This window comes from Labeo rohita, unplaced genomic scaffold (genome assembly GCF_022985175.1).
Source record: "Labeo rohita strain BAU-BD-2019 unplaced genomic scaffold, IGBB_LRoh.1.0 scaffold_64, whole genome shotgun sequence".
Taxonomy (NCBI): Eukaryota; Metazoa; Chordata; class Actinopteri; order Cypriniformes; family Cyprinidae; genus Labeo; species Labeo rohita.
In genome coordinates, this window is record NW_026129568.1 from 805230 (window position 1) to 818775 (window position 13546).

The window sequence follows — 13546 nt, forward strand, 5'->3', positions numbered from 1 at the left end:
CAACGTGCAAAATTAAGTTCTGAACAAGTGTCTTCATAATCAAATAGCAGTGATTGTTTCGCTGTCTCAGAGAAAGTAAGGTTGTAGCTGAGAAAAACTTTCAGTGGGACAAATTTGTTGTAAAAGGTTTTTATTTTGAGTAGACACTATCATTTTTGTAAAACCCTGGTGAAAAAACCAGCATATGCTGGTAGGTATGTTTTGATGCTGGGATGCTGGTTACGTATGTTTTGGTGCTGGTTTAAGATGGTCCTTTTCTGGTTTATGCTGGTCCTTAGCTGGTTGATGCTGGTCCTTGACCAGCAACATGACCAGCATAAACCAGCTACGGACCAGCAAAAACCAGCAAAGAACCAGCATAAACCAAATAAGGACCAGCTTAAACCAGCATCAAAACATACCTACCATTATATGCTGTTTTGTTCACCAGGGAAGTGTCTCTTAATTGTTTTACTGTATACATTTTAAATACTCTTACCTTTCAACTCAATTTAAATTGGTTATTCCTTGTTATTAGGGGTGTAACGGTACACAGATGTCATGGTTCGGTACGTACCTTGGTTCGGGGGTCACAGTTCGATACAATTTCAGTACAACAAAAAAAAAAAAAAAAAAAAAAAAAAAATCTACTATTCCAGATTTCTTTTCATTTATTTTAAACAAATAAAATCTAAGTAGTACAAATTTAAAAAAAATTCCACCTACATGTCAAAATACTAAAACTTAAATCAAATTATAATGTCATATATAGGTTATAAAATCTGCAGTACATATATACACACATACAAGGAATAAATATTTGAAATATATTTAATTTAGTTAACTGTTAGACAAGGGGGAAAAAACACTGCGACACGTAACAGCTTATATTTGCTGAGATTCAGTTCAGTTTTGTGACAGAAAGGAAACTCAAATGGCAGAAAGCAACATCCTATTTGTTTTTTGTTTAAGTTGATTTTGCTGGTATGAGGAAAGTTTTTTTTTTTTTTTTTTTTTTGTAAAATAAGTTTTATTAAAAGATAAAGATTTTGAAGATGGATTTACAATCTCATATACTTTGTTTCTATACATGTACAAAGAATACAATCAAAATTAGAAAACAAAGATAGCAAAATGAAAGAAAACAAAATAAACAAAACCCCACCTATCAAACCATGCCTTACAAGACCTGTTTACATTAGTTTGCAATGTATGATGAAAACATTTTAAAACATGACATTAACAAATTATGCATTAGTCTGCAGGTTTTCCATCAAGATAACAAAGAAAAAGGTGCCAGATTTTGACAAACTGCTCAAATTTGCCCTGTAGACAGTACCTAATTCGTTCCAAATGTAAAGTAGAAATCATCTCTCTAAGCCATAGCTTACATGTAGGAGCCTCCTTTTTTTCCAGAACACAAGTATTAGCTTCTTGGCTGTAGTTAAACTATATCCAAGCAGTTGTGTTGTGCTCCTGATAATGAATGCATACTTTCTGAATATCCCAAAATAAAAAGTGCTGGATCCGGCTGCAAGTGCACCCTAAAAATCTCTGGAAGGACATCAAAAATTCTATTACAATAATTTTGTATCTTCGAGCAAAAATAAAACTATGGGACAAATCAGCAACTACTGAATTACATTTGTCACAAAGAGGTGAGACATTTTTGAAAATTCTATGTAATTTCTTTTTTGAATAATGTAATCTGTGAATGACTTTAAACTGAATAAGGCAGTGTCTAGAACTGATAGAATGTTTGTTAATGTCCTTTAAACTAATCTACCACATTTCCTCAGAAATTTCCACTCCTAGTTCTTACTCCCATTCTCTTTTGAGAAAACTTGTAGAGGGCGAAGTAAAGGATTGTAGCAGGTCATAAATTATCGGTAGTGCCTTTTTATTTCCTTTACACCGATCAAGACACTTATCAATAATTGAGGGTGATGTACTATCCAGTGAAGGTGTATGAGCACATATATAACTCCTAATCTGTAGAAATCTAAAAAAAAATGACTCTGGGGGAATTTCAATTTTTGTTGCAGCTGACTAAAAGATGCCAAAGCCCCATTAATGAAAAGGTCCCCTATAGTATGTACACCCATTTCTCCCCATTGGACAAAGGTCCCATCCAATCTTGATGGGATAATGATAGATTCTTAGAGACAGGAGTTAGAAGTGAAAGGGACTTTATTTTGAAGTGTTCTTTTATCTGTTTCCAGATACAAAGTATATTTTGAATTATGATACTATTATTGAAGGTAGAATGATCCAGTGTTACAGGGGAGACTATCATTGGCCCCGGATTGTATTGGTAATACTGATCACGGACTATTCAGAGCATCATGATCATCCAACCACACTGAAATTAGACTTATAAAACAAGCCCAGACCTCCCTCTTGTTTAGGTTTACAGAGATGTACCTTTTTAACTCTATGATTTGTAAATCCCCACAAGAACGGAAGAACGATTGAATCTAATTGCTTAAAAAATGATTTAGGTAGAAAGACTGGAATATTCTGGAATAGATACAGTATCTGTGGTAAGAATATCATTTTTATTGCATTTATTCTACCAAACAGGGAAATCGGGAGTGCTCTCCAAAATTGTATATTAGATTGCAATTTGGAAATTAGAGAAGTAAAGTTAGCTTTTAAGACCGAGGAATATTTATTTGTAACTACAATTCCAAGATAAGTAAATTTTTCCATTGAGACTTTAAATAGAGAAGACTGTATCGAAGACATATCTTTTAGTCCAATGGGCATTAGTTCACTTTTATTTAGATTAACTTTAAACCCCAAAAACATCCCAAAGATTTTAATAGTATCTAAAATAACTGGCAGACTCATATGGGGTTTAATAACATATAACAGGATATCATCTGCATATAAAGATGTTTTATTAACTGTATTTAAAGTATTAAATCCATGGATAGAAGGATCAGAACGAATGTACTGAGCAAGGGCTCTACGGTCAGCACAAATAAAAGAGGAGAAAGGGGGAAAACTTGCTTAGTCCCTTTTTGAAGATTAAAGGGACCAGACAAAGTATGATTAGTTAGTACCTGAGCTGTAGGACTTTTAAAAATTAAATAAAGCCTTTTCCAATTCAGTTCTATGTTTCCGTGCATCCCTTCTTTGTTGCTTCCCGTTCAATTTGGTTTAATAAGGTTTAATTTTAAACAGAATCCACTAAAAAGAGAAGAAAAGAAACAACAAAACATAAAAATCTTCCTGCATACGTCAGAATCAGTGTGTAGCGCGGGGTGCCTGAGTGCAACATTGTGATGTACTGTTGGTGCAGTGTAAAAGATGCTAAAAGTAACCAAACTCCAACCAAAATCCGAAAACCCAAAGTCCAGAACCCAAATCTGCCAAATGCTTCAGCTAACGCTCTTTTAAGGAAACACTCGTGGCGCAGCAGCAGCAGGTGCATTCAATCTGCGGATTATCGCCGATAGACCCGCCAATCACATCCCGCAGGCTGAAGGATGGGGCCGTCAAAGACGGGACCGTCACAGACACACAGACAGACACACACACACACACAGTCACTCTTACACAGACATATGTACTCTGTCTCTCTCACACACACACACACACACACACACAGAGTGTGTATGTGTATGCATGCTTGTACATGTGTGTGTGTATATGTATGTGTGTGTGTGCAATGCATGTTTTTGTGCATGTTTGTGACTGTATGTATGTATGTATGTTTGTGGGCGGATGAGTGAGAGAGGGTGGATCATCGAACAGTCTTACTGTGAGCACCATTCATGGTCAGACAGGTCTTGTATAAGTGTAAGAACTCTCGGGTTCACATGGAGGCGGGATTTGCTGGTCTTCTCCACCTTGGTCCCCCTCTCCGGATTGATGGAAAAGAAACATCTGGAGAACAGTGAAGAAAACGAGAGAAAGAAAACCAGACTATGTTAAAAGCACAAAGGCTTCATCAAAAAAAAAAAAAAAAATAACATTAAAAAAACAAAAAACAACCTGCTCAATAAACATTTCCTCAACATCCAATGACAAATTATACAAACTATAAAGTCAGTATAGTTACTAAGGTTTATGACAAATATTGAAGTTATTTTTTAAAATGTAATGATAAAAAAAAAATACCTCTGTAAGAACTCCAGCGTGGATGCGAGGACTACTGGATAGTGGATATTAAAGACATAGAAGCTGCCAAACATCAGACACAGGGCCGGTATGAATGATGTGATACTGGGCTGTACAATCATTCAGTCCACACTCAGCATCCATCTCTTTGCCGAGAAGCACGATTGTCCTACAAAAACAAATACAATAACAACAAAAAGGTGAGAGGACAATGGATGTGGGTGTGTTTCTGAGACACAGTTTGGCATGTGTATGCCTGTGTAAGAGAGCACATGGTCAACTTACCACAGACAACAATGGTTGGTGTCAAGGGAACTTGGTCCATCTGCACCTCCTCCGCCAGGCATGTGTCTTCCACGTATGTGAACATCACGTCTTCCTTCTCGTCGAAGTAAGACAACAGGAGCAACACCATCTCCAACACATCGCCTGAGGGCCCTGTGTGCTCTCTCCTCATCAGCTGAATGTTTGTAAAAGATTGGACTAGCCTCTTTGACTTGTTCACAGCAACTGTTTTCAAGTAATTTAAGAGTCGTTCCCCCTTTAGGTCCAAATTCCTAACAAATGTCTCTTTCAGACTAACTCCAGTGAGCTCTTCAAAGTGAACAGCCATGCCTATCTTATCAAACAAAAATGGCCAGTCTTCCAGTAAGTATTTGATTTCTTTCCCGTTGTTGACCTCTTTGCGTTGGGTGTAGAATGCAAGATCTAACAAGATGGCTGCCGCAGCATGTGGAGCTGCATGTGGAGCTGTTACAGGCAGGAGCAAAATTCGAACAAAACCTGAAATCTACCATACAGATACAGGGCAAGTGATTGTGGAAGATGAGCTTTTGAACTTTTTGTTTGTTAAGCTCAAAACTGTGAAGCAGGATGAGATTGTTTTGATGGCTACGGACTGTTTTGGATCAGAATGGATTGCAAACTCCACCAAACTGCTCTTTGAACTGTGTCCAGGTTCTACTCGCAAGCTTGTGGCTCACACCGGACCTCAAAAAGACTCGAAGAACATCAGGAGTTGCCTTAAGCTCCTTAATGAAGCTGGTGAAAATGTACCTCGGTTTGTTTCTCACCATCTTGATGAACTTCCACCTGTGACTTTTAACAGCCTTGATGTGTCCTGTTTGCTTGGTAAGATTGAACAACTAAGTGTGGATATTACAACTATGAAACAGGCTGTGTCTCTGCAGACTAACACCTATAACGATCTGCGGATTATTACCACGGACATAAACCAACGTTTGAGTGCTATTGAGCAGCCTAGACCAAATCTGAAGAGAGGGCCTGTTCTCCAAACCATCAAGCCTGTGACGACTCAGAGAGCGTCCACTTCTCAAGCCTGTGAGAAGACCCAAGATGACATGGGGGGTCAGACCAGTGAAGGAGATTTAAGCCAGATGGAGAATTCTGCCTCAGGCCTGGGCAGGCCAATCAGTGCTGCAAAGGAAGACCCTCATGTAAAGTGGAGTGACATGGCAGCTACTCCACCCTGGAACCTGGTACAGGACAAGAGGAGCAACAACCGCAGAAAACAGGTCCATGAAAATGCTTCAGTAAAGCTCAAACCTCGGATGAATCCTCACAAAGGGAAGAAACCTGCCGGCATTTTTGGAACTGGTACAGGTGGAGACATCCAAGTCATAAAATCCAAACTGGTGAGTGTATTTGCAACAAAATTCTCTCCTGATTTGGACACTGAGACTTTGACTAAATATATGAAAGATAAACTTGGGCGTGATGTAACCTGCCAAAAGTTAGAAGCTGTACAAAGTCGGTTCAGTTCTTTTAAAATAACAGCAGAGTGTAAAGAAGTAGATGAAATGTATAATCCAGAGCTGTGGCCTGAAGGTACTTTTGTGCGGCGATTCTATGAGGCACGCAAACCTAAATCTACAGCTGTGCCAATATCAGGGATGAACGTGCCTGTAATGGGATCAGGGGTACCTCATGTCTAGTACTAGCAATAGTGATGGTGCTCAGAGTGGTGTCATACAACTCACGAGGCTTGCGCCTAGGACAGAGTGCTGGGGACAGAGCACATCGGATTGTGGTTGACCAGTTACTAGAGACCACAGACATTCTCTGCCTGCAAGAGACATTTTTAGCCAAACAGGACCTTGATAAACTTAATTCTGTCCACAGTGATTTTCATGGAGCAGGAGAATCCACAACAGATTTAAGCACCAAAATGGTGCGTGGTAGAATACCTGGAGGTGTGGCCATTTTGTGGCGCAAGAAATATGATCCAATGATCAGTATTATCAGATTAGAGGTGGATTGGTGCATTGCAATTAAAGTTGTGCATTCTATGAATGTTTTTATTATTTTAAATGTTTACACCCCATATGATTGTTATAAAAATGAAGATGAATATATGAATAGATTGGCCTTTTTGAACTCTTATATTAGGGAATGTGCGTATGCAAATATATTTGTGATGGGTGACTTGAATGCAGATATCTCTGATGACAAATCTCTTTTTGGTAAGCATTTGTTACAGTTCTGTCATGATAGTAAACTGGTTCTTTCCAGTATGAATTCCCTACCTGCTGGTAGTTATACTTACATCAGTGAAGCATGGAATACTGTATCTTGGCTGGATCATGTAATTTGTACAGCTGATGCTCATGAAAGTCTGGAAAAAGTTGAAATTCTGTATGAGTTGACTACAACTGATCATATACCTGTCTCTATGATTATAAATGTCGATAACTTGCCTGTCTGCAGTAGTTTGACAGAAGATGGTGCCAACATGGCTAAAGTGGATTGGGATAAACTACATAGAAAGGATATCTTGTACTATTGTGGGAGGACGGATGCTCTCCTAAGGGAAGTACAGCTACCCATGGGTGCTATTCTGTGTTCAAATATTAATTGTGATGATGTCCGCCACAGTAATGATATATGTGAAATGTACAATGGTATAGTGAGTGCTATACATGATGCCAGTTGCCTGTTATATACACACCCTAGAAGGGCTAAGAATATTAAGCCTGGTTGGAATAAGTATGTAATTGACCACCAAGAAGCTGCTAAGATGGCTCATAGGTCTTGGGTTATAGCTGGTAGACCCAGACAGGGGCCAGAGTTAGAACACAAAAAGCATACCAGGGCTAAATATAAATATGCAGTGCGCTTTGTTGGAAAGCATGAGGAAGCCTTAAGAGCTCACTCTATGGCTGGAAACTTGATTGGCAAAAATGTCACTGAGTTTTGGAAGGAGGTGAAAGCTACAAATAGGGCCAAGACAATATTGCCTTGCTATATTGAGGGTGTATCTGGTCCAGAAAATATAGTAGAGCTGTGGAGACAGCACTATGCAACTCTGTTTAATTGTATTAAAAGTGAGCCCTATTGTGTGGGTGAGTTAAATGAGGATGTAATTCACTTTACTCCCAATGAGGTCTATAATGCTATAGAGCAACTAGCTGATAACAAAGCTAGTGGTAAAGATAACATTACTGCGGAGCATCTCAAGTTTGCCAGCCCTAGAGTGGCAGCCCTTTTATCCATTTGCTTCACAGGGCTGATGACTCATGGTATACTGCCAGACACCATGTTGACTGTCACATTAGTGCCCGTCTTTAAGGACAAGGCAGGGAAAATAGGGAGTCTTGACAACTATAGACCCATCGCTCTAGCTAGCATTCTCTCAAAGGTGTTAGAAAAGATGCTACTAGATAGATTGAGTGGGCTCATTTTCACTACAGAAAATCAATTTGGCTTCAAGTCTCAGCACAGTACTGATCTATGTATCTATGCCTTGAAAGAAGCTGTTGAATCCTACAGAAGGCAGGGCTCTACAATGTTTATTGGGTTTATTGATGCGTCCAAGGCATTTGACAGAGTAAATCATCATAAGCTTTTTACTAAACTCATGCTTAGGGGTGTGCCGGGATGCATCATACGTATACTGGTTTACTGGTATGCCAAACAAAGTATGCAGGTTAAATGGGGAAATAGCTTATCGGCACCCTTCAGTGTTAGTAATGGAGTACGGCAGGGGGGGCTTCTGTCTCCAGCCCTGTTTAACTTATACATGGATAACCTTTCAATGCAATTGGGGAAATGTAAGACGGGTTGTGTAATAGGGAACACTCTGTTAAACCACCTGATGTACGCAGACGATTTAGCTATTATGTCCCCCAGCACTGTTGGGTTCCAGCAGTTGTTGGATATATGCTCCAGGTATGGGGTTGAGTTTGATGTACAGTACAATGCAAAGAAGAGTTTTGTGTTGATTTGTAGGACTAAGGAAGATCAGAAGTTGCACTTCCCTATGTTTTACCTGTCTGGACATTGTATCTGTGTATCTAACTGTATAAAATATCTTGGGCATATTATTACTGACAAGATGGAAGATGATGCTGACATGTATAGGCAAAGACGAATGTTGTATATCCAAGCGAATATGTTAGTCAGGAAATTTCATTACTGCTCTGATGATGTGAAAGTGCACTTGTTTCGTGCTTATTGTACCCCTATGTATGCAGCCCCATTATGGGTCAACTTCAAAAGGAGACCATGCGCAAACTGCAGGTAGCATATAATGATTGTCTGAGGATACTGTTGAAGAAGCCCAGGAGCAGCAGTGCAAGTAAGCTTTTTTGTGACTTGAGATTAAGTTGTTTACAGGCCCATTTGAGGAACCTAATGTATAAGTTTATGTGTCGACTTGATGAGTCACAAAACTGTATTATAGTAAGGCTCACAAGTCCCAGGTGTAGTTCGGTCCGATATCAATCACATCTATGGAAGCATTGGTATGAGTGCCTTTTAAGACTCTTGTGAAAAAGGGTGTATTTTTATATGTTTATGTAACGTTTTTTTTTTTTTTCTGTTCATATTGTATGTCTTGCTTTTGGGCCTAGGGCCTGTAATAAAATAAATAATAATGTCGACCTGGTGAGCTGTTTAACCACATCCTGGTTTGGGGCATTTTGTTTAGACAGGCTTTTCAGTTCGTCTCTGCTCTGCTGTTGGCTCTCTGCAGTCTCCCCAAGGGGCATGAACTTCATTTCCCATTTGATGCAACCATAGGTCTCCTGGATTGGAGCTCTTTTTTCAGCAGGCATTTCATCCGTGTCAGAGTCTGCGTGCAGTTTTCTTTTTCTGCTTTTTGGTGTTGTGGAGCGTTTTGCATTTTCAATTCTATTTTGGAGCTGTTTTACGAGGGAATGGTACCCTGACCCAATTATGTCCCCTTCAATTACATCCTGCAGTGATTTGGGATATGTAGCCACTATTTTTTTGGCCACAATAGTGATGTGCCTTTTACTTATGTCTGATGACTTCTGCATCATTTCGCGTACCACAATCCTCACCATCTCCCTCCTCTTCTGTGGACTTGGACGCTTCCCTCTTTCTAAGGACTGGATCAATTCTTCTGGAAACTTCTTCCATGGAATGTCAAAAGTATCTGCCCAGTCAACATCTGGGCTGCAAGAGGCACTGGAAGAGGTTGATTTTGGGGAGAGAGCCCGAGAGGATGAAGAAGGTCCTGGTGAGACTGAGGGAAGAGATGAAGCACCTTCCTGGATGCTGAATGAACTGTTGCTATCCTGTAGAGTTGGGGTACTCGGACTCGAGTCCGGTCTCGAGTACAATTTTTAGGCGACTCGGACTTGTCACGGACTCGGATGCATTTTTACTCGGACTTGACTCGGACTCAAGCCTTTCGGACTCTGAAAATATCCCGAGTCCGTCCGAGTCCAGAGACAGTTGACGGAAATGTCACTGACTCGATGCATTATCGCGAAAGTCTTGTCCAGTAGCTACTTCAAAGCCGACGGGTTTATGCGCGCGCACACACTCAAAGCGCGATCACAGAACGCGCCTCTCAGTCAGTGTGTGAATACGGAGTTCTCTTTCGCTTTTAATAGGTTCTGTTATTGCTACACACATGCTTGTATTGGAGACTATTCATGTAAATGAAATCGGTTTTGTCTTAAGTAAACCTGAACAGCTGGTAGAAATACTGATGCGTCAAAATATTTGATCTGTGTGTCAGATCTTAAAGCGACAGCAGCGTAAACCTGCAGAAGCCGACCGCGTCATAAATATTAATCAAACAAGAAAAGAAAAAGAGAAAATCACTCACTGTTCTTGACTGAATCACTTATTAACTGTAATAAGAATTATCTTTAATGTATACAGTGAAGATTTGGCAGTTTTTATTTTAACATTTATTACTTCATGAAATATCTGTAGTCTATTTCTGTAATAGCCTTTATATTGACCTACATAAAAAATGTAGATTAAGATATGTATTAATACTTTTGCTTGTAAGTAATACTTGGAGATACTTGCCTTGAGCTTGAGAATGTTTTACTTACATTAGTTGATTAGTTGTTTTTTCTGTATTGAAATTATTATTATTTAAACATGGTGGCAGTTTCTAGCTTGAAAGAAAAATAATTTTCTAAACATCTTTGCAGCAATAGTTTTTATGGGTCCAAAACCATCTTGGGTGTGCATGATTTTCTAATAATTAAATAACCCATCATCAATTATTCCTTATATAATGTAATTTATTGTAATTAATGTAACTATAAATGCATTCAGAAATAAAACAGGTCTGAGTTTGCTGTGACTTATGGAAAGTATATACACACTATGTGTACCATTGTAAAGACTAGGTTTTTCCCTCACAACCTCATTTTCATTCAAGAAAAAAAAAGTCAAACACAAACCAAAACACACACAGCCACAATCAGAAATAAAAGAGGTGCATTTTCTGCTCTTAACGGGGTCATCGGATGCCCATTTTCCACAAGTTGATATGATTCTTTAGGGTCTTAATAAAAAGTCTCTAATATACTTTGATTAAAAATTCTCAATGGTTTTGTAAAAAATAAACACCCTTTTTACCATGTCAAAATGAGCTCAGCAAAAATAATCTCATTCTAAGGGGTTGTTCCTTTAAATGCAAATGAGCTCTGCTCACCCCGCCCCTCTCTTCTCTCTCTGGAAAGAGGATATTGGCTACATTAGCCGCGTTTAGCCGCTAAACTTCATAACTACCATGTTATAAGGAAAGGTGATCGCAAAGATTCATAAAAAAAAACCTTACACTCACTTCTGCTGTAAGTGAAGCTGGATCACGAATGATTTGCGTGAACATAGACGGATATATGTAGATCAGGAGGCGCATTAATCTACTGCATCTTCAGTGGCTCAGATGTCGGGAGTAAATGATGACCACTATGTTCATTATTACATCCAGCAACACAACACCTCAGTCGCTCAATCGGAGATATTCTTGTCTAAATTACATCCCTGCTCCAATATCGAAACAAAGAGGGCGGACTGTGATAGCTGATCTGAGGTAAAACTCTCATGTCAATGAACTATTGTGGGAGTGGCCTCTGTCATGTGACGCCACACCGACAGGCATCTGAGAACGGCTCGATTTGAAGAAGGGAATAATATTTTTACAGATTAATTAAAAAACACTGCACTGGGAAATCAAAAGCATCCTGGCCTTTAAAATACACACAAATACACAAAAGATTATTAGGGACATACACATTTCAGATCAATGTTATTTCCTTTTATGGCTGGCTGCATCATACTTACATTTTACCTTCCATGCAGCCACAGCTTTCCGTGCTTGAATGGGTCTTAGCGCTGACAATAAATCTGCCTCTGTTATATACTGCAAGTCAGAGTATGTCTCTACCCCCTGTGCTAACAGTGTTTCCACTAACATGTCTTTTGCCACATCAGATAGGTCAGGCAGGACCTCACGGATGGAATCGTGTAGAAAAGCCATTTCTGCATGATAGGGAAAAGAAAAAAAAAACAATCATACATTTAGCTCACATTTCTAGCAAGCATATTAACTATATACATGTTCACCTATAAACTATACACATAAGTACCTGCCATTATACCTATAACAAGTCATGGCTTACTGGTTGACGCAGTGTGTCTGATAGCATGCTGTAGATAGACATTTTATCTACAGTACAGTGTGTGGGGAAATTCACTGTGACAATATACTATGCTTTAATGGAATGACTCGGTGCCCATTGATGATGTACGACTTTAAGGGATAAAAATCTACCAAATTAGTGATGTTAAGGCACAGCAACTGTGCAGTCAGTTTTGTTACAGAGTACATGTGATATTCATTGTGATACTCAGATGTGTGCATGTCCAACACAAAATAAACAGTTGCATTATGTTGGATTAAAATGACAACAAGCTCTCCAAACTCCATGGACTCATCATTTTTTGTAATGAGGAAATCTCCCTTCTTATATGATGTGCCCTTATACTGGATGTCTGTGGAGACACATGTGTCATTTTCAGAAAAGCCAAAATCAGTAACAGCATGCCTAATTGCATCACTGTAAAGGCTGGGGACAAAAGTACAACTGTTTTTCACATGTAACAACTGACTGCATCCTAGTCCAGCCGATAGATACGCCTGAAACATTTGATGTCTTTCAGATAAAGTAAGACAGATGTTTTTAAAGTTTTTCAAATGCCTTGCGCACCTTTTGAAATAGGCATGCTTGCTTTCAAACCGCATTGTCCATAGTCTGATAAGTGGGCCAAATTTTAGAATTAGTGCGGGATAATGCCGCAAGTAATGATGTTTTGGCTTTAGGTGATTCTCAGGAAACAAGCCCTTTCTTGAATCCAAATAGTCTTGGATTGTGATTTCAAGATAAGCTACCTGTGGCACGGAAATCTTCTGAGCACAGACCAAATCCACAACATCTTTAAGCTGTAGCGTTAACTGCCACACATCATCATCTGGATCTTGCACCTTATCACCAATCAGCACAGGCAACAACCTCAAAAAATTCCAATTTTGCACAGCCTGACCAGAGAGTTTGCATGCAACGGGGTTGACACTGCATGGCTTAGTGAGGGCATCAGATCCTTTATATTTGAATTGTTTGATTCGCCGATTCAAAATTGAGTATGTAAACCATTTCTTTGTTTTTATGAAATACTTCAAGAAGAGTGCAACATCATAGGATACGATACCCTCAAATAAGTCATGGCCCAAGCAAGGTGGAAGACCCGGCTGACATACATGAAAGGATTCCAAGTTATTGAAAACGGAATTTACCTTAATTCCTTTGACGTCTCTGATGCCTTCTGCTTGTAGGTGTCCAAGAGCTGCCTCGTAATTGTCTGGGTTGCGCTGTGGACCACAAACATGTGGGTCATCATGAAACTCACGTCGAGTAACTTCACAGTATCTGCAAAAGTACTGAGATTGACTGAAGTTTTCTGTAAACCCTCCAATACTGTGTGATCCCAAATTGTCACCAGCAACACAATACAAAGCCCCTTTGACTGTTTCACCACCAACAGTGATCCCATTTCCTTCTAAATCTTTTAAATCCTGTAACAACTCTGAAAAGATCTTACCAGGTCCAAAGTGTTTTAAATCATTCTCACCACATAGTAAGACAAG

General features: G+C 39.2%; 1 protein-coding gene across 1 annotated transcript; it reads right to left on the reverse strand.

Moving 5' to 3' along the window:
- Positions 1–3481: 3481 nt before the first annotated feature.
- Positions 3482–13323, reverse strand: LOC127161407 (uncharacterized). The gene is made up of 5 exons (XM_051104175.1): positions 13196–13323; positions 11660–11883; positions 8967–9668; positions 4108–4897; positions 3482–3873 (listed from the first exon to the last, which is right to left on the reverse strand). The coding sequence occupies exons 2-4, from the start codon at positions 11879–11881 to the stop codon at positions 4277–4279; spliced, it is 1545 nt and encodes a 514-aa protein (XP_050960132.1). The 5' UTR covers positions 11882–11883; positions 13196–13323; the 3' UTR covers positions 3482–3873; positions 4108–4276.
- Between the last annotated feature and the right edge of the window lie 223 nt (positions 13324–13546).